Consider the following 27,061-nt stretch of genomic DNA (forward strand, 5'->3'; position numbering starts at 1 on the left):
CAATGTTTGAGCAAAAGTGCTTCTTGAAGCTGCCTACTCCCATGTAAGAGATACATTGAGACGAAAGGAATTCACGTTCGAGCTTGGATTTATGGTTGTGCGTGTAGAAACAAAGTCAGTGGCTCCCACTTGTAGACAAAATGTACTCCTTGAGATAAACCTCACAAAGACTAGAAAGCTTGAGTGATCTGAAGTGATCACATTACCTTGAAGGAAGGAAGAACCCTGCTATAATAAAAATTCCTCATGGTTTAACGAATTTGCAATGACGACAACACAATGAGGGAGCTCCATGTATAGGGAAGGATCATGAAGCTAAACAAGGTGATGACCAAAGGTTTTAGAGTTTTCATCACGATCCTAAGATCAAATTTTAATTGTACCTAATTATCATGATATATCAAAAAATATGTTACAAAGAAAATAACTATAAAAGAACACGACATATATTTTTTTACACATTGGCAAAACCTATTGTAATTCAGTTGTCAAAATCAATAGTCACGACAACCATCACTTGATGTTATCTGCAAATGTACCTCGACTTATCATTATTATTAAAGAAAAACCACACCACTTGGAATTACATGATCTTAGGTCTTGTTTCCTTACATCCAACAAAATAACAATTTTTTTTTTTTTGGCATACTTGAGGCCAAATACATGAAAATTTCCCACATTTAAATAAAATAATTCGAAATAATTGTTTAATTTGACAAATATTATTATATTTATATTAATTTTCATTTAAATGGAAAATAATTTTACGCTATTTTATGGCAATTAATACCAAGCCTATTATAGCTATTATAATTCACTATAAGCCTATAACCAATGCACAGCAGCCCGGTATGAATGAAAATTTGAAAATGGGGGATGCGGAAGAGCTGCCGATGGATGCCAAGATAGTGAAAACGATTCTGAAATCAATGGGAGTGCAGAACTACGAGCCCAGAGTCGTACACCAGTTCCTAGAACTCTGTTACAGATATGTAGTAGACGTTCTTTCAGATGCCCAACTCTATTCTGAGCACGCCAGCAAACCCACTATTGATTCTGATGATCTCAAGCTCGCCATCCAGTCGAAAGTTAATTTCTCCTTCTCGCAGCCTCCCCCCAGAGAGGTCAGTAAATCCTAAGGGCTTTAACGCTTTCTCAGTTTTCATTTTTTATTTTATTTTTTAGGGCAGAAATTTCCATGTAAAACCCTAAACCAGTATTGGCTTTCTGTAAATCGGTTTGCTAGAATCTAGACTAATGGATTTGAATTTCGGATTTTCTCATCATTTTGGCCAGATGTTGTATTGTTATGCTATCTTCATTAGCAATGTAAAAAGTCTAGGTTTTAGGATTCTAGGATACGTATGGACATGGACGTAACTGTTCCTCGTCTTTGAGATCTCACATTAAATAGTTTTCACATTTTGTCTGTTCAGTTTCACTGGTTCTGCATCCGTAGCAGTCCCAGTTTCCAGAAATTGCCCCGCAACCTTCTACGTTCGGGCTGCGGGGAACTCCGTAGCCTTCTATTTGCGGGCTTTGGAAATTCCACAATATTCTGTTGCGAGCAATGTGATTCGCGCCCTATCCGCAAACCACTTTTAATGAACTTTACAACTCCGTATTTGCTATAAACTTTCATGTCAGAACACCTCAAAACCAGAGACTCGGCATTGGTGGAAAAATTATCATGGCGCAACGCTCTGCAAACTCCCAACCGAACACATAAAAACAATGGGACAAACGCCAATGTAAATGCTGAAGAAACCCTAAGGACCCTAGAATGATGTCCCCATGGAGACTTATTTCTTCCCCTTGATATCCCCCACTCCAACTTTAGGAAATGGGGGGTCATGTCATATATTATGGGGGAATATTTGTAAATCTTATGTCAGGATCAAAGCTTCCTTCTGGAGTTCAGTAAATCTGCCACCCCCGGTCCTAGGATCAAAGCTTCCTTCTGGAGTTCGGTAAATCTGCCACGCCCGGTCCTCCCATCATAGTCTTGGGCTACCAGTGTTAATGTTTAGATTACTATACACGGATCTACATTTTTATGAATAAAATCCTAACTGAAAACTGTTTAAATACCTCTCTCAAAACAGCGGCAGTAAATATTCTACAATCTGGACTGTAAACTCAAAAGTACAGACACTACATAATGGGGGGAATCAGAGCAGCAAACCATATAACCCTAATCTGTATAAAAATATTGTCCTTGGAATTATGACAGCAAGCAGATAGCACCACTCGTTCATAGATAGCTTCCTGTTACTTTGAAAGAATAAATTACAAAGCAGCTTAAAGCTATCTGTATCCCTGTACAAATGTGAAAAACTGAATGGATTTCACACTCCTACCCTGCCTTATTTTTATAGATTAAGAGAAGGTAGGGTTTAGAAAATAACCCATGCCAGTGGTGTGCGGCATGCCCAAATTAAAGATGAAATTTTAATTCTGCCCAGATGACAGTGCCCAAACCGCATGGAATAATTTCATAGAACATAATGTTCTTGGAATTTGGGCACTAATTTAAGTTTGGAAATGTATCTCTGCCATGCACCCTATCTATTTTAAGATCAACTAAAGATAAAGAAGTGCATAACTTAGGAAGAGAGAAGCACATTATAAATAAAGAAAAAGCTGGAAAGCACCCACCAAACTGAAAAAGCTAAAAATGGTGCATGCAAGTGCCCAATTACAGATGCCTCCTGTAACTACTGTGCCCAGATTTAGGCACCTCCTTCACCTTGAAATCTGCATAAGAGTCTCAAGGTGGTATATGACCTGCTAAAGCACATTGTTGTTGAGGAGAACATATCACTGCTGAAGGGAGAACATTTTCAGAGCAACATCATCAAGTAAAGCTATCACTCTCTCTTTGCAAATGTAATGTTCTTCTGCAAAGCAAGTTACTCGCATTTTGTCTCAATCCTCCAAAATCTTCAAGCTGTACTTCCTTTGTTGAAGGAAGACTTCATCAACACTTGTGTGCATGGAGTCAATCGTTGATTCCAAAGTGAGTTTCTGAACCTTGTCTGAGGCCTCTTGGAAGTCTAAGAAAACTGGTAAGGGGCACTGTTAATCAAAACTGTGGAGGATGCTGACTAGACAAAACCCATAATCTAATTGACTACATTGATGTTCATACGCATTTGGATCAAAATAAGCCACGTAAAAGTCCAGTTTACTTTGTCATAAGCCTTTGTCAGCTCTATTTGAAGAACCATAGATGGACTCTTAGACAGTTTAATAGAGTGCAGCGCTTCTTGCACTTATGCTACCATGTCATGAATGTGATGACTGGAAAAATCAAATTGTTTTTCTGAATGAAAATGTTGAAAATATGCTTAAACCTGACAGCAATGATATTTGCCATAGGTTTATAAATAACATTACAACATGAAATAGGCTGAAAGTCCTCGAAACATTTTGTGTCCTGCTTTCTTGGAATGATAACCAGGTGGATTGAGTTAAGGAAACTCAACATCCTCCTTGAACTTTGGGACACTTATTATCTTCAGAATGACTTCTTTAATTAGATAAAAAAACCTACATAGAATTTCACTGTTACCCTATTTGGCCTTGGTCTTTTTCCTTGCTTGAGTGCAAATAGGGTGCCTCTTACCTCCTCTTTAGGCACTCCCTCCCAATGTTTTACAAAACGGACTCGGATTCGGACTCGGCCGAGGATCGACTCGGAAACGGAAACGGAAACGGCAATGACTCGGCCGGCTCGATTTCAATGACTCGGTCGTTGTAAAAAATACATTAAATATTTATTTTTTTTATAAAAAAACATAATTTTAAATATTTTAAACATAATTTTAAAGATTTTCATTCAAGTTTCCAAACACACAACATTATAATATACATGGAAGACAACATATGATCAAAGTAGGCTCATGAACCAATCCATTATATCAAAATGGTACGGTGTACCCAATGGCAATAGTAAATACATAGTCAACTGTAGTCTGTCTGTGTCATACATGATCAAAGACTCAAGAGTCAAAACAAAATACAAATAACCAAGGAGGCTAGTAGCTACTGGCTACTGCCAGAGGAGCCAAGATCATCTCGACCAATCTCTGGATCATCATCATCAGAGCCAGACAAGGAGCCCCATGGCTCCTCCTCATCATCATCGTCTCCAACTGCAACTGTAGAAGTGGTGCCAGTACCAGTACCACTAGGCTGTGAAGCAGATGCAAGCTGAGATAGAGTACAAATGCGGCTGCGCTTCTGTCGTGGCTGAGCAGAGGAAGGCGAAGCACCTACAACTGGAGTCCTACTAGCTGGCTGTGAGACTGAGGCTGGTGGATTGGGATCTGCATTCAACTGAACACGCTGCAGTGGATCTCCAACATCAATTTCATCAAGATCCTCATCAGGATCAAACTCTGGTAGACGACTCTCCACTACCCAATCTGATGTTGGATCAATGTCTTCCAACACAATGGGATCTGAATCAGGTCTTTTGTTCAGCAATTGGTTCCGTCTGAGCCGAAGGTTGTATTGGACAAAAACTAGATCATTCAACCGTTTTTGCTCCAAACGGTTTCTCTTCTTTGTGTGAATCCTCTCAAAGACAGACCAATTGCGCTCACACCCAGATGCACTGCAAGTTTGACTCAAAATACGAATTGCAAACCTTTGCAATTCAAGGCACTGGCCACCAAAGGCCTCCCACCATTGTGCTGCAAAAAACATAGGAGTGTAATGAATTATGAGTTAGATGAAGGCTGAAGCTCAACAAAATTACAAATTATATCTAACTTGAAATTGAGAAATTGAAAATTGAAATTTTTGTTTACCTGGCTCATCTGCTTCTCTTGCAATCTTTGCTAGGTTCTTCCCAAAGGTACCTGTTGCATTGCTGAAGGATGTGACCTGCTGATGTATCAGTAGCTGATCAGACTCCGATGGGACCATGCGCTCAATGCAATCAACCAGTCCATCTCTGACCTCCCCCCTCAAAGCTCCTGACTCCTTAGCTTTATAATGATACCGTGGGTTCAAAAAATACCCAGCTGCATGTATAGGGCGATGGAGTTGATTGTTCCATCTTTCATCAATGATTGCCCAAATGGGCCCATACTTTGCCACTCTATCCTTGTATGCTGCCTTTATTTGCTCCTTTGCTTGATCCATAGCCTCATAAATGAAGCCCATAGCCAACCTTTCCCCATCCACCAACCGCAACACCTTAACTAGTGGCTCAGCAACCTTCACAATCTCTGTTGCCTTTCTCCAAAAAGTTTCATCATGGACTTTCCTTCTCAATTCTCTGCCTTCTGGTTTGTTAGACCAACTGCTATTATTCCAATCATCACTGGAAAACATCTTTTGCAAGTTTCTATGTTGGGAAAGCATAGATTGCAATGTCAAAAAATGTGTAGCAAATCTAGTGATGGTAGGCCTAATAATATCCTTGCCTCCAGTGTGTTTCCTCATGATACTCAAAACCAGTGTATGATTGTAGATAAATTTTGTTATGCTTTTGGCATTATCTACAGTGTTTCTGACCCAATCTAATTTCCCAATATCCTCAAGCATGAGGTCTATGCAATGTGCAGCGCATGGGGTCCAAAAGATGGTCTTGTGTTTTTCCTCTAACAGTCTACCAGCAAGAACATAGTTAGAGGCATTGTCTGTGATGATTTGAACAACATTAGCCACCCCCACACCCTGAATAACCTCATCCAATAGCTGAAACAACAAGTGGCCATCTTTTACCTTATCAGATGCATCAACTGATTTTAAAAACATGGTTCCCTGTGGGCAGAAGACAAGAAAGTTTATGATGGTACGGTTTCTTTGATCAGTCCATCCATCTGACATGATGGTACACCCTGTTCTTGCCCATGATTCCTTGAAATCTTGCAAATACTCATTAATTGATGTAATTTCTTTCTGCAAACGAAACCCCCTTAGCTCTTGCATAGTAGGGCCTTTGAAGCCTTTTCCAGCAACATGTATGGCCTCAAACATAGGCTCATAATATGGTGAACGAGCAGCATTAAAGGGGATATCAGCATCATACCACCATCTAGCTATGTAGTCACAAGCAGTCTCCCTCAATTCTTTCTTCCAATGGTCATCTAAAGTGGGCTGAGAAAGACCTTTACTAACTTCAGGACCATGTGCATCTGATGGAGAGGAGCCTGAGTGAGTGAAAAAACTTTTGATAGTCCCATCACCCTTCATTCTACCCTTTCCCTTATCTTGAACAGAAGCAAAAGAGGGAGGAACATAACGGAAAGGGTTTGATGCATCAGTGTGAGGGATAGAGGAAGAACCCTCAAACTCATAGTGGGGGTTGGCAGCCATCATTTTTTGTATCTCCCTCTTCCTCCCAATTTCAGCCTGTATCTCTTTTTGCCTAGTCTTTTCTTCTTGAAATTTTTCAAAGCTTTCCAACAAAGTCTTTCTAATCTCCCCAATTTCGGGGGATTTACATGCAGTAATATTGCCTTTAATCCCTGCCAAGTGTTGTTTCAGCCTATGAATCCCCCCAGGACCTGACTTAATTTTCCTATGGCAAAACTTGCAACACATCTCATCATCAACCATTTCAACATATGCCCAAGCAGCATCTTTTGCTCTAGGTGCCATTTTTTGACTAGGAAAACAATCTGAAAATGAAAAAAATAAAATAAAAATTGATTCAATGTTCATTTATTTGACTAAAAACACTCTCTAAGCTATCTTTATATGCACCTAAAATTTAATAAGTAAAAACAGATTTATAGAGGTGGAAAAAAATACCTCCAGGCACAAACTGCCTCCTCAAACTTGCTCCAAAAATCAGCTCCTCAATGCTGCTCCAAATGGCTGCCCAAGAAGCTCCTCACTCCAGCTACAATGCTCCTCCAAGACTCCTCACTGCTGCTCCAAAACAAGCTCAAGAACTGCTCACTAACTCTCAAAGAAGACTCTCACTCAAATGCATAAGACTGCTGTGAGTGAAATGAGAGCATTTGGCTGTCTTAAATAGAGTTTGGGAGGGGGAAATGGACCCCAAATGCATATAACTAATCACATAAACCTTTTCATGTCCACAAACCCTAACTAAATCAGCTCCAAATCAGCAAAAAAGTAATTTTTTTTAAGTGAAATCGCTGCCCAGCCGGTTCCAATCGGTACGGCCGTTTTTTGACGTGACCCGGCCGGGTTGACCGGGTCAGCTATGACCCGGCCGAGTCATTGGCTGACTCGGCCGGGTCATAGCTGACCCGGTCACCGAGCCGGGTCAATGGGCCGTTTTGAAATTTTTTTGTTCAACCCGGATCAAAACGGCCGTTTCGGAGTCAACCCGGCCGTTTCGTAAAACACTGCTCCCTCCATCATACTATCATTTGCCTCCTTAGAGAAAGATCTTGGAAAGAGCTTCAGAATCTGCGAAGTCTCTTGGATAGGACACCCCCTGGGCTCCTAAAAGAATGACTGAAAGTAACTAATTGGCTTTTCCTTGGAAGATTTCACCACCATTCCTTGATCTCATATCTCCCAAATCAAATTAAAATTCTTCTAAAACTTGCAAAATTATTTAATTATGGAAAAAATTAGTATTGTTATCACCTTCTTGAATCCAAATTGTCTGACTTTTTATCCTCTAGAATGCTTCCTTTTTTTGCCAACAGATCATGTCATTCAACCTCCAACCTTCATAGACTTATTAATTCCTCCTCCGAAGAGGCTAGAAGATGATCCCTCATAAAGAGACTTTATTTTGAATTCCACCTCCCTTGACTGGGCTTGTTGCTTGGTTGTGAATTCTTTACTCGAAACTCTTGAAATGGACTTAATCTTGGTGATGTTGTTCGCAAACTGCTTCATTGGGGAAGAAGAAACATCTGATGGAAGATGCTTCCAATTCTCTTCTGCTAGCTTCCAATATTCTTGTTCCATTAGCCATTGTGGTTGATCTTAAATGGAATCCTAGGTTTAGGGTCTTCCTTGATCATTTCTAGTATGATCAGATTGTGAGCAGAGATCAGTGTTATCAGAACCGGACTGGACTGGTTAGAACCAGTTGGTTTGACCAGTTGGAGGGCAAAACTGATTTGGACTAGTGAACCAAACCGTTTTTGGAAGGTTTGGCACTGAACTAACCTTTTTTTCACTAAATCGACTGGTTCGATACATTCTCCTTTATTTTTCATTTTCATCCTTTTACTTAAATTTTTAACATTATCACTAATTGACTTAGGATGTTTCAAAGTGGTTTCAAACTCATTGGATTTCATATGGAGAAAGTAGAATTTTAGATTACACTTGAAATCAAACAGACTTAATAATTTTTTAGGATTTCAGGATTGGGGGGATAGCAATGTTTCCATTGGATTTTCTCATGTACAAGGGTATGGAACTAGCATTCAATGAAGAACACCAACCCCTCTATGTACCTTGATGTTAGTGGCATTGATTATCGAACTCCTCTATCATGATCCTACTAAAAATGTATCCATAACTCAAACAAAATCTTGACATGCCAAGTTTTTTTTCTTATTTTAATGCTTAGAGGGTGATATTGATGAGGGAGATCTGAATATAGGCAAATATTTTGATGAAATGTAGGTATTTGTTGTAGCATAATTTTTTTTTGGATGTTAGAGGGCATCTAGAGCCTGCTTGTTGATGTAGTTTCGGTTCAGAGATGGATTGCAGTCACTGCTATTTTGGTTATGTGCACCCTACATGCTTTATAAATGATAACTTTTGCTTATTTGTGCATAAATGGTTTGAATTCATATCGATGCACATGAATATATAAGTTTTTCTTTAAAATTTAAATATTTTGTGTGTTTTAGTTTGCTGGTTTTTGGGTCCAAGTTTTTTACTAGTTTTGGTCTGGTTTTGACCGGTTTTCTGGTCTGGGGAGTCTACTAGTCCAGTTCTGATAACATTAGCAAAGATCCCTCCAGAACCAACCCAAGGTTTCAATAGAAAAGAGGGCCCCAACAGAGCCAAAAAAACATTCAAGCCTTTTTGGCAATTTCTTTGTCCTTCTTTTTGAAATTTCTCCAAGTAGAGGACAACTTGATAAGCTCTACATCTACTAGCCTCTAGGCCTCCAAAAGATATCTAAAGAAATCCTTTAACTGGACTTTTCTCGGCTGAGAGCCCGAAACTTCCCTCAAGGATAACGTAAAGTTCAAATCTCCTATTATAATGTTATGTCCTTCTAGGACATAAGACTCCAAGACTGATTCCCATTGGGCTTTGATCCTCATATGGCCAAAAAATATTAAAAACCTTTAGTGTGCAATCTAAGTCTCTAATCTTCAAAACCATCAATAAAGCAAAGGGAAACGATTATGAATATGTTGCCTGCAAGACTGGACTTCAAGCTGTGAGCAACCCACTAGATAATCCTTCAACATCCAACGCGCAGAAAGATGAATCCTTGAGGCAAGCTTCCACAGTTGCTCTTGCCTTTGAACCTGAAGTCATAGTTTCCTCAGTCAGAATAATGTTCGAACAAATATCCTTGACAAGTCTCTTGAGGGCTAGAATTCTATGGCCACATTTTGCCCCACTAGCATTAAAAGAAACAACAGACCAGGATGGCCTTGCTCTAAGGGCCTTGTATATTTCTGCTTGCTTTCCTCTATGGATATCCTTTATTGCTTTTTGCTAGGCAATAAATAAGTGAGATTTTCTACCTAATGAAGGAGATTGACCACGGTATTTTTCCAACCCTCCCATTGAGGGCTCCCCTTCTATCAATCTAGTGTTTAGATCTTAGGTCATGCAACTTTCTTTCAGCACGATTACCACTTTGAGAAGGGGAAGTAGGTATAGGGAGATACTCCACCGTTGAAATCTTACCATCCTCTAAATTGGAACGACCTAGCAATTCACTTCGTTAAGGGATTCCAAACTCTACCCCCACCTCCAAAATAGGAGAACCCCCCAAGAAGAGAGGGCCAAAGGAGCCACGGGAGGAGCGGATTTTATATGAGCCTTTTGTTAGATGCATTATTTATAGAGGGCCTGCTAGAAAACAAAACTTGAATTTCTCGAATGCATTGCATTCTTTCTGAGCCAAATCATTTGGTTTTGAACTTGGACCCTCTCCCTTTAACACTGCCAAATTAGGGCATTAAACCTCAGATTGCCTCTTGCATGAAGCGAAGGCTTCAAAGAATTGTCCAACTTAGACTGACACTCTTCCACTGCAAATGGAAAAGACTCCCATTAAAAATCAGACTAGGGCTTAAAAGAACACATCTGCCATGGATTAACCCTCTCCCTTTAACACTGCCAAATTAGGGCATTAAACGTCAGATTGCCTCTTGAATGAAGCGAAGGCGCCAAAGAATTGTCCAACTCAAACTGACACTCATCCACTGCAAATGGAAAAGACTCCCAATAAAATCAGATTGGGGTTTAAACTTTAAAAGAACACATCTGACATGGATTGAGTCAGTAATCCACACATCTGACATGGACATGGATTGATTATGTAATCCACTTGCTCCTCCATTCGTGCAGTGGACAGTAAACATGATTGGAAATGGAAAAGGGGCCAGAAAAAATGACCAGAATAGTGGACACAAACAACCTCCACATTGTGAAGAAACTCCAACCATAAATTGGCACCCTGATCTATTGCAGAAAAAAAATTAATAATAATAATAAAAATTTTCCAACCATATATCTTAATTTCTTTTATACAAGTAAAGTAATATATTAAAAGTCTCTCTCTCTCTCTCTCTAAAAAAAATTTTCGACCATATATCTTAATTTCTTTTTTTTTTTCCCCTGGGAAAAAGTCGTAATTTCTATTAAAGTTAAGAAATTACATTTTGCATATGCCGAAGCATTCATATACAGGCAACAGTGCCTAACATGATCAGTCTGTGGTACTATATAAACAAAATTATAGCAGGTTGTCTCCTCGCAGGGAGCAGTCCAAAACTGTACACTAACAGTGTTCAAAATAGGAGTCCATTGCTCTACGCAGAGAGCCATATATATCAAAGATAAAGTGCTGTATAGTGCTAAATATGTAGAGATATGTACAACTATTGACGACAAAAATAAACAAGTGAAAATCTGTAAGTGGGCTTTTATAGCCCATTTTCCATCTGATCATCAAAGGGTCTATGATAGTGCTGATAGAAAGACCCTTCGATTTCCTCCTGTATCAGCCAATTGTCTCCTTGTCTGTGCGCTGCCTCTTTGGAGAGTTGATCTGCAATGGTATTTTGTTCCCTGTAGATGTGACGACAAGCAAATGATTCAAATGAAGTAGTCAGTCTCTTTGCCTCATCTAATATATGCCTCAACGAAAATGCATGACAATGAGATGCATCAGACAACCAATTGCAAACTATTTTAGAATCACCAAACAGCTGGAGATGTCTGCATTGTTTTTGTATGGCAAAGTGAATGAGATGCTTGGCAGTGCACAGTTCAGCATAGTTATTAGTTCCTCTGCCTAAGTTTATTTGAATTTTGTAGCTGTGTGTATCATTGAGATATAGTACTGCTCCTCCCCCACAGCCCACCTCTTGTGCAGAACCATCAAAAAAAGCCCATGGTTTGGATTTGTCAATATCCAATTGTTTAATGATGCGAACAGGACCTATGGATTCTTCATCAGGTATCATGTTATAATCCGCAATGGTGTGAAGAAGGATAGTAGGCCAGTGGGGGGCTCTAAGATTGAAAATGGCCTGATTCCAGGCTATCCAGATTGCCCAACATGCAAGTAGCGGAATATTCATAGCCTTCCCCGAGTGTTCCAGGTTCCAGTTCTCCCATGCCTCCATTAAGCTATGTCCATGCCAATTTTTAGTTGCGGGAGGTGAGAAGTGAGGTCATGCCAAAAATGTAATGTGATGCTGCAATTCAAAAATAAGTGTAAAGTGCTCTCTTCCTCCTGGTGACAGAGATGGCAGCGGAAGGGTCCATGGAAGGATCGCTTCATAAGATTTGTGCCCGTAGGTACTTTATCAAAGAGTATGTTCCACATGAGCAGTCGAGTACGCGGGGCAGATTTGAGTTTCCATAATGTCCGCCATGTGGGATGGATAATTTGAGGCTTATGAGTCTCCATGAGCTTTAGATAGCCTAGTTTCGGGGTATATGCTCCATTTTTTGCAAAAGCCCAAATGATTTCATCAGGTCCATCTGTAAGTCTGATATGTGCTTGTGAGAGCGCATCCGTGTACTCTGCCCATTCATTGTGCCACTGTGCCGGAATATCTAATACTTGTGCGTTGGTCCAGGCCTGATGGAGGAAGGAGGAGTTTGCTTGATCGCCAATATGCATTATGTATATGATACCTCTGTCATTTAGATGTTCAATGAGGCCGTCAGAGAGTCTGTGAGTATTTCCACATCCCACCCATGGGTCCAGTCCTATTCTGACCAATCTTAATTTCTTTTATATAAGTAAAAGCAATATATTAAAAGTCTCTCTCTCTCTCTCTCTCTCTCTCGAGAGACTTTTAATATATTGCTTTTACTTATATAAAAGAAATTAAGATATATGGTCGGAAAAGTTTTTTAGAGAGAGAGAGAGAGAGACTTTTAATATATTACTTATATAAAAGAAATTAAGATATATGGTTGGAAAAGTTTTTTTTTTAATTGTTTGGTTCTTTTTATTCTGCAATAGATCAGGGTGCCAATTTATGGTTGGAGTTTCTTCACAATGCTATATATAGAGAGAGAGAGTCTTCTAATATATTACTTAAATAAAGAAATTAATATTAATTCTTTTATTTTTCCCTTGGAAAAAATCGTAATTTTCATTATAATAAGAAAATTACATGCTGTATATGCGTATTGCATATGCTGTAAAAAGAGGCAGAGTGTCTGTTCAACACTTAAAGAAATTCCAGAGTAGCAAAAAAATATGCCTTGATCCACGCAGGGAGGCACAGATGTTCCAGTTCAGTAAAATTTTAATCAAAATAACTCTTAGCAAAGAGTACCTGTCAGTTATGTGTCTAATAATTTAAAAGCATATATGAATATTTACAGATGATAGCTTATGATAAAAAAACATATACCAGGCTCCCTGTGAGCCCTTTAAACTGATGTATCTATGTACGGCCAGTGATAGTACTGATAATGAGTCTCGTCCCTCTGTTCCTGGATCAGCCAGATGCCGGGAGGCCTGTCCGCAGCTTCTTTGGATAAGATATCGGCAGTTGTATTTCGTTCCCTGTAAATGTGATAGCATACAAAGGAGTCAAAAAAAGTGATAAGTCGAAGTGCCTCATCCAGGATCTGTCTCAGAGAAAAAGCTGAACAAGTTGATTTTTTATTTAGCCAGTCATAGATAACTTTTGAATCACCAAATAACTGAAGATCTCTACAGTGTTTTTCCAGTGCAAATTGAATGAGAAATTTGGCTGTGGATAGTTCTGCATAGTTGTTTGTGCCTCTTCCCAGGCCCATTTGCAGTTTGAAATAATAGGAGTCCGATAAGTACAGTAAGGCCCCTCCCCCGCAGCCCTGCTCTTGAGCAGAGCCATCAAAGTAAGCCCAGGGAAGCAGGTGGTTGATGGATTTAGGGACAATGGTTCTGGGCCGGTGAATGACTTCCTCTTCAGGGATAATGTTGTAATCATGCATAATACGGGCCGAAATGGAAGGCCAGTGGGGCGAAATATTCTGAAAGATGAGGTTGTTGCGAGCTATCCAGAGAGCCCAACAAATAAGAAGGGGGAGATTCCTGGATTTAGGTGGGGTTGCGCTAGCCCACCAATTTATCCAGGCCTCATGAAATGACTCTCCTTGCCATCTGCTCCGGGTGGTTAAGAAGAAGAGGACAAGCTCCAGAGGTCCTTTGCAGCCTGACATTCTAGAAAAAGGTGATCCACGGATTCATTATTGCACTTACACAGACAACACCAAAAAGGTCCATGTTGTGCGCGCTTAAGGAGGTTATCCCCTGTTGGGATCTTGTTTTTAAGGATTGACCACATGAGGAGTCGGGTCCTAGGGGGGGCGCTTGAGCTTCCATAAATTTTGCCACCATGGCTCGAGAGCTTGAGGTTTGTATTTTTCTGCTAGAACCAAATAACCCTCCTTAGGGGAGTATTTCCCAGATTTTGCATGTGCCCATATTAATTCATCTACCCCTTCTCGGATTCTGATTTGTGCTTCGGTCAAAGCCGCTGTATAACTTTTCCAGGTCTGTTCCCATTGCGGAGGAATGAGCAGGCTTCGAGCTGATTTCTAGGCTTGTTGAAAAATAGAGGTGTGTTCTGTGTTTCTGATTTCGCTAATATGAGTAATACCCACTTCGTTGAGGCAGGCTTTAACCTCGGGGGGCAGTATGGGCATTTCCGCTACCAATCCAGGGATCCTCCCCGATCCTCACACTGTTGCCATCTTGTATTCTCCATGTGAGGCCACATCTAATGATCTCTAGAGATTTTAGCACTGCCTTCCAGATTACAGATATCCCTGATGTGGCTCTTGCTGATTGTCTAAGCCAATCCAACACATTTAGAGGAGCAATGTATTTGGATGTGGCCACCTTTGTCCACAGGGTATTTGAGGTGATAAGATGCCAGCCGAGCTTCGCTGCTAAAGCTGAGGAGAAGTCCTCCAGCTTCTGATTCCCTAGCCTCCCCATTTTTTTGGAATAGATAGTGTCTCCCATTTGACCTAGGCAAAGATTCATTAATATTAATTCTTTTATACAAGTAAAGTAATATATTAAAAGACTCTCTCTCTCTCTCTCTATATATATATATAGAGAGAGAGATACTCTATCTATCTCTCTCTCTCTCTATATATATATAAAGAGAGAGAGATACTCTATCTCTCTCTCTCTCTATATATATATAAAGAGAGAGAGATACTCTATCTCTCTCTCTCTATATATATATATAGAGAGAGAGATACTCTATCTCTCTCTCTATATATATAGAGAGAGAGAGATACTCTATCTCTCTTTCTCTCTCTCTATATATATAGAGAGAGAGAGACAGAGTATATACATATATATCTCTCTCTCTCTATATAGAGAGAAAGAGAGTATATATATGAGAGAGACTCTTGAGAGAGAGAGAGAGTCTTTTAATATATTACTTTACTTTTATAAAAGAAATTAATATATAAAATTTTGCAAATATATATGGCTGGATTTTTTTTTTTTTTTGGCAATAGATTAGGGTGCCAATTTATGGTTGGAGTTTCTTCACAATGTGGAGGTTGTTTGTTTGATCAACATTTAAACTCTTCCTGATGAATTCTAAAGAAAATAATCTCATAGGTGCAAATGTAGGAAGTCTGTAAGGGGCAACCTCTGCTCCATACAGTTTGATTTCAACATAATCTTCAAATTGGAACCAATCACCCACTTCGACATCTTTACTAAGCTGTAGAAAAGATTGGGCTTTTGGCAAAATACAAGTTGGAGGAGAGATATTTATGATGGAATAGGCAACAGACATAAAAGAAGTAGTGAAATATGTAAATCCTTTATAATTTGAATGACTCCTCAAAGTGTCTGTCCAGTTTACTATTGATTGTCTTTTTTTATGTACATCCATTATATTCAGACCAAAATGCATGAAACTCTCAACATGAGTGTAAAGGAAAAGATAAGTTACTAATGATGGGAATCTGAAACATCCAATAAGAGCTAGGTCTGACAACTGAGAATTGACTAGTTTCTCCCAATAAGCTGGTATATTAAGCATAGTTTCAGGTTGCAGAATTAAATTGAACATTCCCAAAACAACTCAGTCAACGATAGTTTTATCTTCCCTTCCTAGAACTTTAGCAATTATTTGCAAAAATAGTCTCACATTTTTATCAAAAGTTTCAAGAGAAAATTGAGTGGCCTCCAAAGGCAATTGTTGTCTTGTAGGCATTAAAAAGAAGTTCATCTGGGCATAATCCTTCCCAGACAAATTTTGGAAGACTGTCAACAAGGTTTCCTCTGAAAATGGAGTGTAAAGGTTTGAAGGTGGAAACACTAGAGCTTGTTGGATTAGAAGAGTAGATGTCTGAAATATGTTTTCACCTAAAGCATTCATTACAAAACACTTCTAGGGATAAAGAGCAGAGACCAACCAATAGATGAACTCAGGGAAGATATAAGTTTGGGGAATTATAGCAACAAATAGACCAGACCTTATAATTGCAGCATACACATGAGACTCCTTTTGGTTGACTAGAATGTGCTGACGAAGTTCCATTAAATTTAGTGAGCAAATAGGATAAAAAAACATCCTGCTCAGTGTTCATGAGAGGAATGTGGGTCGAAGAACCCAACATAACAACAGTTGGATATGATGTATAAATACTTGGTTAACAATGGCTGGCGTTAATGAATTTGAATTCAAGTGGGACAACGACTGCAACATGCTACAGACACTGGGAATTGAAAATGACAATGTGAAAAATGAAACTGAAACAAAGTTTATGGAGAAAACGGAAAAATGGGAGAGAAAACGGGTTTTCATGCTGAAGTGCTGTGTACAGGATGGATGACGTGGCAAAAATGACATGATGATGTGATAGGATGACGTAGTGATGATGTGGTAATGACGTGGTGAACTTCTTGTAGAGTCACGCTCGCTTGCTGCAGGGTTACAGGGGCACCTACCGTGATGGGGGAAGCCTGCTGGTAGTGATCCCGCAATCAATGTGAGCTGTTGGTTGCTGGTCAACCCTATTGCTGTTGACTGCTTTACGGAGGCACTTGGGCACGTAACCTTCAAGCCATATGTGGTGTTGGGTTTGCGCCATTGGGAGGTCTTGACACAACAAATAAGTCCACTCGACAAACTAGCCTGCTCTTTAATACTTTGAATTTAAAACTCCGCTAGGACCCCACCCAAATGCTTGATATTAATGCGACATCATGTCTAATCTCAATGTTAATCTACCATTTATTAAATCAAAATCTTAACACTATTCTTGATTTTGATTTTTTTTTATATATATATATATATATATATATATATTTTTCTTTTTCACAATTTAAAACATAGTGAAAAATGAGCTACAACACACCCTATGGGTAACAGATAGGGGTGATACCCTATTGTCCAAAGATCCCTCAACCCTAGGAGCCCTACATCTCAGTTCCTCACCCTCTGAGCTCAAATGGGGGGAAGTGTCGACTCAGTGTCCTCGATTAGCTCGGACCCTTACTCAGGAGGGTCACATCCATCAATCCATGTTGTTCTTTGTAGATCAGAAATATATCAATGTGCTCACATCCGGTACCAACTTAACCAATTCATTTAAGAGTTGCCTCAAACATCATCAAGAGCAGCAATCCTCTATTCCTGTTCATGTAGGACATTACATCAAATATTATGTTCGAATAAATACATGTCACAAAAGGATAAGTTATTCATCCTCCCTCTCACGGAGGCAACAACCACAACACTAAGCTTGTCTCATATTATGTTAGAATAAATACACGTCACAAAAGGATAAGTTATTCATCCTCCCTCTCACGGAGGCAACAACCACAACACTAAGCTTGTCTCAGACAACAAGACTATCTCAATCTATGAAGATATCTCAGTCCCAGCTATATACGAGATTCTCTGCCAATCGAATCCCACTCTATTGTCGCAATATATCGCTGTCATATCCAAAACTTGCTCAAAACAACTCTCCAAAGAGCTTCCTTAACCAAATTTCCCCACATCTGGCCATGCTAGCAACAATGTACTCAACCTTGGCCGCGCTTAAGGCTACAAACTTCTATTTCCAACTCATCCATGATATCATTGGAGATCTGAAGCAACACCCAAATGTGTTCCTTATGTTTCAGCCCAATCATCAGTGTATCCATGCAGACTCATATCTCTAGAAGATCTTTCATCTTGAACTCAGTGGCCAACTCCCTCTTACGGTCAACCATCAGAGGCTTACTACTTGTCAATAATAGATCATCATCATATAAAATCAAAATCAAAGGCATACTTTGGATGAATTCAGAGGTTCAGATTGGAACTGCTTCTATGCTGCACCAGGTAACTGTTAATGCGAACATGCTAGGCTCGGGGAGCTTGCTTCAAACCATACAATGCTTTTTGCTCATTGAACTCTCCATCACCTGCTCCATGTTTGTCATACTCCTTAAGTGTTCTCGGTTTTATACCTAAGAATTTAGTTTTTGTTTCCTACAGGCTCAACTGCACCCATAGGCCTATAGGTCTTTTTTTGTGTGGTTGGGAGGCTTATAACCACACCCTTAAGCCTTTCTCCTAGCGGTTGGGGCTTGGATTAGGAGAAACCTTCTTTGCTGAGATCAAAACTTGCCAAAACTTCTTCAACAACATCAAATGGTTATTCATGACCATAATCCTTCAATCAATAGTCAAGTATCTTCTTTTCAAATAATATTAGGTGTTAAAAATCTCATGAAGTGTTTCTCCCTTTGAATGACAAAACTGAGAGAATGTCTACATCCACAGAGTTATTAAAAAATATACAGATACATAAAACTGTCTTAAAAAAGACCAAGTTCTAACAAAATATACAACATTGCTGAGTCAGTTTGTCCAACTCTAAACATAAACACAAAGACAAAATATGATGTTTTCAGCTGCAATGTTATGAGAACCGGACCAGAAGCAGTGGAACCGGCCGGTTCGGTACTGAACCGACTCATTTCACCGAACTGGCCGGTTCAGGACTGGTTCCATGGGTCCATACCCATGAGGGCCAGCTTAAAAAATTTGCCTTTTTTGTGTTTTTTCTCATTTGGTTGCCCACTTCTAATTCTTCCATAGGCCAGCCTAATATTGAATATTGAAGCCTATGGCCTTAGTATTGCTATGTAATTCATGGTAAGTAAAAATGACAATCTCCTTTATTTTTCATTTTCATCCTTTTACTTAAATTTTTAACATTACCATGAAATGACTCATGATGGTTGAGAGTGGTTCCAACCTCACCGGATTTCATATGGAGAAAGTAGAATTTTAGATCTCACTCAAAATCCAGCAGACTTAATGGTTTTTCAGGATTTCAGGATTGGGGGGATTGTAAGATGTCCATTGGATTTTTCGTGTACAATGGTGTGGAACTAATATTTAATCAAGAGCACCAGGCCCTCTATGTACTTTGATGTTAGTGTCATTGGTTGTCGAACTCGTCTATCATGAGTCTACTAAAAATTTACCCATTACTCAATCAAAATCTTGCCTTGACAAGCTACACTTTTTCTATCTTATTTTGATGCTTAGAGGGTTATATTGATGAAGAAAATCCCGATATAGACAGTGATTTTTGATGATATGTAGTTATTTGTTGTAGCATGATTTTTTTGGATGCTAGAGGTCATTTAGAGCCTCTTTGTTGATGTATTTTCGATTCATTGATGGATTGCACTGAATGCTATTTTGGTTATGTGCACCCTTACATGCTATATAAATGAGAACTCTTCTTATTTGTGCATAAATGGTTTGGATTCATATGAATGCACATGAATATATATGTTTTTCTTTAAAATTTCAATATTTTATGTGTTTTTGGTCAACTGGTTTTTTGGTTTGGTTTTGGTCCGTTTCTGACTGGTTCCCGGTCCACAAGGTTTTCCTGTTCAGTCACCTGTTCGGTTCTGATAACATATTTCAGCTGTGAGGGGAGGATCATCTGTCTGCCTGTTATCAATAAGTGGTTGATGAAGTACTTGTAGGCCTGTCCATCTAGCTGCTCAAAATTTTTCCAAGTGCCTAGAGTTTGTGTAGTGCCTTCTTTGGATAAGGCGTCTACAATAGTATTTCTTTCCCTGTAGATATCAACACAAGATATTTGATCAATTGACTGCTTTAAATGGAGAATCTCTTCAAGCAAAGGACTCAGTGTGTGTATGTGGCATCTTGAAATTTCATTGAACCAGTGTATAGCAAGTTTTGAATCTCCAAAAATCTGAAGTTTGTGGACAACCTTCTCAATAGCAAATAGCAAAAGAAGTTTTAGACTCATCAATTCAGAAAAATTGTTTGTGCCATGTTCCAAGCCACTCTGAATTTTGCAAAAATGATCTTGACGAAGAAACAAGACAGCACCCCCTCCACATTCACCTCCAGCGAGGGAGGCTCCATCAAAGTATGCCCAAGGATAAGATCTATCAATAAATTCATCAGGTATGATGTGGGGGTGTGGACTGATTCCTCAGAGGAAATGAGCGTGTAAATAGTAATAACATGTGCAGCTACCCTGTGAGGGATGTTGGTTTTGTCCTGAATTTTTCAGCATTTCTAGACAGCCATATACTGCAGGAAATTAGGGGAGGCAGAATGCGAGTCTTTTTTGGGTTTGCAGAATTCCACAAATACTACAGGCCTCCTGGAATGGCTCTCCCTGCCAGGAGGTTTGAAAACCCAGAAATGCTTCTAAAGTGAAAGGGCATGTTAGAAAGAGCTGTTCAACTGTTCCCTCAATTTTTTTACATCGGGCACAACTGCATGGCCCTATAATACCCCTTCTTTTTAAGTCATCTCCCTTCGGGACTTTGTTTTCCAGAATACACCACTGATATAACTGTGTCATATCAGCTAGTATTAGTGCTGTGAAATATATTTTAAACAGGCTTAAAGTCATCTAATACTTGAAAGGAAATGCATGTGTGGCAAATCTTGCCCTGCCTTGATTTCTTTTTAACCCTTGTTGGTGCTTAATACATGATGAATGCAAACATGGATGGTTTGTAGTTTCTGTTTCTTTATTTTTTAATCTATTGGCTATATGATTTCTTGCTAGCAGAGTGCAATACTTGGGTGTATTTGTTTATAAATGAACTTTCTGTGAATCAGATGTAAATGAATCAGTCACAGGAGTTTTTATGTTATCACAGGACAGTATGTGGAATTTTCTTTTGCTAAGGTATATTAAAATATTTTCAATCTTTATCCAGATTTTACTTGAACTGGCTAGAAATCGGAACAGACTTCCATTGCCAATGTCAATTGGTGGCCCTGGTATGGCATTGCCACCTGAGCAGGACACATTGATCCATCCTAATTATCAACTTGCTATTCCAAAAAAGCCAGCCACTCAAGCAGCTGAAGAGATGGAAATTGATGAAGAAGAGGGTAGTAAAGGTGATCTAAGTAACTTCCAATCTTTGCAAGAACAAAAGACTGACCATGAAGCTGGTGCCCAAAGGGTGTCATTTTCTCTTTCTGCAAAGCGTCCTAGATAATTCCAGATCTTTTGCTTGCTGTCCCTTTTGGCGTAAACAAAAATTCAACGTAATATCTAATACGCACTATTTCCCATGGCTTTCAGGCTTCAATTATGTTGATATTTTTCATCTCAATCTGATTGATAGTGTAAGATATATCATATGATTATCAATAAGATATCACGTGTCATCTGCTTTTCTTTCGTTTATAGTAAGATCAAGTGCATACCTTCAGGAGGAATTGCTCAAAGGCTAGATGCATATTCCTGGATAGTATTGTACTTTCATGTCTGAGGACACCTCAGGTGAGCTTCTCCTTATGTGGAGTTGTTTACTTGTAGCTATGTTTGGATTTTCCTTCTTGTTGAATGTTTCTTAAAATGCAGTGCCATCTGAGCATACAATATGTAAACTAAATGATTCATTTAGCACAGACTATCACCTATCGATGGCTCTTTAAGTTATATGTTTGGGTGAGTTTTCCTTATTAATACCCAAATTTCTGAATTCTATTGCTCATCGTTCTATTAATTTTTATTATTCAGATTATACCAGAACCTGTTAGGATTATATAAAGGTTTATACCTTTAAAGAACTTCTAGTTTTTCTTGTTTTTTTTTTTGTTTTTTTTTGTGTAGTTACCCAACAAGTTTTTGGTTTACTTTTTGAAGGCCTTTCATCTTCGATTACTGTATTTTATTTTCATGGCTGCTTGAGAAATATTCATTTTCTAATATTTCTGGTTTATGGAGATTTAATCTCCTCATGTATTCATTCCTGGTTTGGTAAAATAGACTCAAGTTTGTTTGAATTTAGCAGTTGTGGAAAGTGGATTTACCCATTTATCACTGTGTTTTTATATACTTAAAATGTTTACTTCTGGTTTCGACATCAATGTGATTTTCGATGCCAGTGTGATAACCTTTGTTCCCGTTTCTTTTTAATTCATATTACCACTTCATATTTGTATTGAGGGTTTATAATTTTCGGTTAAAATTTTATCAGGTTCATTTTGGGTTTTTGCTCTTCGACACTAACCCACTTTGGAGCTCTATCAATTTAATTATTTAATTATATATTTCTCTTTCTGTTGTCGCAATGGGTTACTAGGTTGTGCAGTCATATATTTGTCAATAGATTCATATAATTCTTAAATTTTTAACCCCTTTTCTCTCCGTACAGAGAGTACCTAGAAATTATGAATTCCATATAAGGTAACAATCTCTCAAATTCTTATCTTTAATAATTCTTTCTGCGTTTATCTATACACTACAGAATATTAGTTTTTCACGATCTACTTTCTGTATGCCAGGTATTTCCATTATGGTTTGTTTTATAAAAGGAATGGGTTGAATCATTTTCTTATCAGGTTGGAGAAAAACTTCAACCCTCCAGTTTCTCTTAGGCAAGAATGAGGTCTCTCATGTGGAAACAACTTCCATATTTTAAAATTTTAATGTTGTTTTATTTAGTTCATTCCCTAAATTTTACAAGATATTCAATTCTTCTGGAACTGAAATAGTTTTTAGCATTACATGCTTTAAGACTACACTATACTTTGAATTATAATTTATTTTTAATTCAAACATAGGTTTTTTTTTAAATTATATATATATATATATATATATATATATATATAACTTCCTCCGAAGGGTTTATATTGTTATTTTTTTATGTTCATATAATCATTATATATAAGGATTTTATGTGAGCTTTTATATGTAATAAGCACTTATATATTATATCATTAATGTAAGCCCATATTAATTATTGCTTCAAATTGGTATCCCTATCAGACATGCATGTAATATAATAATTACCCTATTCTAGTGGTATGTTATATAACACAATATTTACCTATGCTTAGTATTGATATTAGGGTTTTTTGGTACTTCCATTATTAAAATCATAAAACATCAGAAACTTACTGTCTCTCTCTTTTACTAATGACAATCTCAGTTATGTTATGATAATGCTACCAACCACCCTACCATTTACACGACATAATGTAGTCTAAGCCTACTATGTTGAGTAGATTGAATATATTCTTTTGATTAAATCTTATAGGAATATTTGAAATTGATAGGTGAATTATATAATCAAGAACCTATAAATACATAAATTGTTCCTTTGGAAGTATATTACCGAGCTCCAAAGAAAGAACAAGAAATTCATTTGGACTGAAAAATGTGAAGAGATATTTCAAAGGTTAAAGGTGTTATTAACGACAACACCAATTTTGAAGGTGCCAGATATGGAATAAGAAATTTTTGGTTTGTACTGATGCCTCCGAGGAAGGGCTGGGTTGTGTGTCGATACAAGAAGGAAGAGTAATAGCTTATGCATCAAGGAAACTTAGAAACCATGAAGAAAACTACGCAACCCATGATCTAGAAATGGCAGCATATTGTTTATGCACTAAATATTTGGAGACACTACCTTCTAGGAAGGAAGTTTGATCTTAGGATTGACCATGGTGGGCTACAACGCATATTCCCTCAAGACCACTTAAATGCAAGACAAAGACGATGGTCTAAGCTAATTAATAAATATGATTTTGATATCACTTACATAAAATGAATGATAAATAGGGTGGTTTATGCTTTAAGTAAGAGGCCTCAGATATTTTTAGTGATTCCCTTAAAGACAAATTTGAGGGAGAAACTGCTTGATTTACAATTTAAAGACATCGGGTATCAGGAGGTTAACAAAAGTTTGAGGGAGGATGAAATGAGGGTCCCAAAATATGAAGAATGATCCCTTGATAACGATGGGCTACTACGATTTTGGGGAAGGATATATGTACCACCGAATGAAGATATACGCCAGTTAATCTTGAATGAAGCACATTGCGTAGTATACATGGCACACCTTGGTGTTAAGAAGATGAGTGCGGACCTGAAACCACTCTTCTTTTGGAAAAGGATGAAGAAGGACGTCGTAAACTTGGTAGCAAGATACTTAGAGTGTCAACGATGTAAAAGTTGAACACAGACATCCAGCAGGATTATTGCAACCCCATGAGATACCAAAATATAAATGGGAAGTTATATCAATGGACTTCATTGTGGGACTACCAATGACCTCAAGAAGACGTGATTCCTTATTTGTAGTGGTGGACACGTTGACCAAGAGCACCCATTTCATACTAGTTAAGACTACATATAAGGCACCAGAAATAGCCAGAGTTTTTATTAATGAGATTATGAGATTGCATGGAGTGCCTAGGCAGATCATATATGATAGGGGAGCAGTGTTTACAGGAAGATTTTGGACTAGGTTAAGGTCCAGTGGGACAATTATAGTCCCAGTTCAACTACTTGGGAGGACGCTGAGGAGATGCGTCACTGTTTTCCTTACCTATTCCAAGGACTTCGAGACGAAGTCTATTATTAAGAGGGGGTGTATGTAGTGCCCCGCTCTAGTTGACTAACAGTGATATGACACTAACATTTATTTAGCCCTAAGGCCCACTCATTATTCTTTGAGGACCTCAGGTTGAGGATCCAGGCACATGACTCTATTATTAGTGGTTGAGACGTTTATGTATGTTCTCCATTGATGTTATGATAAAGATAACATTAATGGTTATGTATGTTATCTATTGGTATTATGATGATTGTAGCATTAATGGTTATGCATGTTCTCTATTGATATTATGGTGATTGTAGCATAAATGGTTATGTTTGGTCTCTATTGAACTTATGATAATGATGGCAATAAAGGATATGTATGCTCTCTATTGATATCATGATGATGATAAATTTGATGGATAGGTATATTTCTATTGATGTTACGATGTTGATAACTTGATGGATATGTAGGTTTCCATTGATGTTTTGATGATGATAGCCATGATGGATGTGTCCCCTATGTTACCTACTTCCATTAGTTCGGGCTTACAATGAACAATGATGTGAATGACTAGGTGTACTTAATGATGTTATTATGACAATGACTAACACTGAGAAACCTTGTTACTAATGATTATTGAGTATGGCAGGAAACCACCAGAGGCACTCACATATGACGAGTTGATGACAACTGGTTTGATGAACAAAAACTATATTATTTTATTTCAAAGTCAATTTTGAAGCCTACTATATATGTTTATCTATATGCTGATGAGATGTTAGTGGTTGCAGGTACAGATTAGTTGCTTGGCCGAATGACTCACATATGGGTGATGGGGTTGTACAAGTGGATGGAACTACATGGGAGGGGTGGGACAGTGTCCCTGATCTCACCCACTAGCACTCCCGCCGTGACTTCGGTTGGAAGGTTGAAACACCTTCGCCTTGAAGATCACGATGCCATGAGGGCAGTTCCCAAAGTTGAGTCGCTCATGAGGATTTTACCGGGGGGGGGGGGGGGGGGGAGGGGCGCATCAAGGCGGATTCCTTGATCCCCGACACCGTTAGTCTCACTATAGCAGGCAACATAAGAGATGATAGTGGTCTATGATGTTGCACCTATATTTTCCCCTCGTAGTCACTGAATGCTTGAAGGGCAAGTGGTGTGGCACCCTTGGAACTTCAAGGGAATTTATTGAAGGGCACGACCAACTTGGCACCCTTGGCATCACAAATAAACAATTAGGCGTGGCACCCTTGGAACTTCAAAGGAAGTTCTTGAAGGGCACGGCCAAACTTGGCACCCTTGGAACCATTAAAAATAAATTAAATAATAGATATAATCAAGGAATGAAAGCTAGATAAATTTACAACAAGGGTAAATGATGTTAGAAATCGAGGTAATTAAATCTAAAATAAAACTTGGGTTAAGAGGATCATAAGAAGAAATAAAGTAGATTACCTTAAAAACTCTACCCTTCCCATGTTGGAAAATACTAAGAAGATTATGTGGTTTAATTAGGTAAAAAGGGGAAAGAGGGACATAATTGTAAGGATAAAGATTAATCATAAACTAATTAAACCTAATTAAGAAAAGAGGAAGGTGAATTAATATAAGAATAATAAATTAAATCTAGAGAAATGTAAAGAACCTCCATGTGGCAACAAACAACATAAGAATATCCATCTAAGAGATAACCTGAGTTAAATTAGGGAGTAGATAGGGGATCAAATATTGACTCATTAATTGACTTTAAGTAATGAATGCAAATTAATGAATAAAAAGGGGGGGATAAAGAGACAACTAGGAGAAGAAATAGGAATTTTGTTGAGGTGAGGAAAATATTAGTTTTAAATAAAAATTTAAGTAAATAATTTTGGGAGACCCTTGATGAGAGAGTGACACATGGGTGGGTGAATAATCAAGCTATTGAATTATAAAAAAAAATATAATTAATTATGCATGACATGACAAGTGTCACCTATGAGGACTCTTATAAAAGAAGGGGCAAGTGATGGGAGAAGGGACTTTTTGGGTAACCCTATGGTTGGATGGATGAGATGATGTCAGAGCAGTGATTACGAAACTATAGTGAGTTTGGTGAGGTAGAGGATTTTAGAGAGGGGACTCTTGAGCCAAGGAGTGCTCTCCTCTACTAGCTAGTGCATTCCTCCATTGTACAACCCCATTGTAGCTCGGGGGTCTGTGGGGAAGAAGAGTACCCAAGGAGTAGGCTGGGAGGTTAACCGGTGGGTCTTCGCATTCAGATCAAGTACGTCGTCATTCACTCGCGGAGGTGACCAACAACAAGGGAATACCAGTAACAATAGAGCAAGCGGAGTCTCGCCTTCTGGTGAACGGTACATATGTGTTTCATTACTATTTGATCTGAGTTAAAAGTATGTAAATGTTATGATATGTTTCCTGAAATGAGTTTTAGGAAAGTGTTGGACAGTGCTGAATAAATGTGAAATTTCAACGCGTTTCTCTTCTGGTGGTATTTTGCTGTAATTATAACAAAAAATAAATAAAGATATATCTCTATATAGTATGAAAATGGACCTT

At 38.4% G+C, this 27,061-nt stretch overlaps 1 protein-coding gene across 1 annotated transcript; it reads left to right on the forward strand.

The window, feature by feature from the left end:
• Nucleotides 1-813: 813 nt before the first annotated feature.
• Nucleotides 814-21,659, forward strand: TAFII21 (TATA binding protein associated factor 21kDa subunit). Its single transcript, XM_089386196.1, has 2 exons — nt 814-1,124; nt 20,873-21,659. The coding sequence occupies exons 1-2, from the start codon at nt 852-854 to the stop codon at nt 21,158-21,160; spliced, it is 561 nt and encodes a 186-aa protein (XP_089242322.1). The 5' UTR covers nt 814-851; the 3' UTR covers nt 21,161-21,659.
• The last annotated feature ends 5,402 nt before the right edge of the window (nt 21,660-27,061 follow it).

This window comes from Pinus tabuliformis, chromosome Q (assembly GCF_031772625.1).
Source record: "Pinus tabuliformis cultivar Carrire ecotype Pingquan chromosome Q, CPIR1, whole genome shotgun sequence".
NCBI lineage: Eukaryota > Viridiplantae > Streptophyta > Pinopsida > Pinales > Pinaceae > Pinus > Pinus tabuliformis.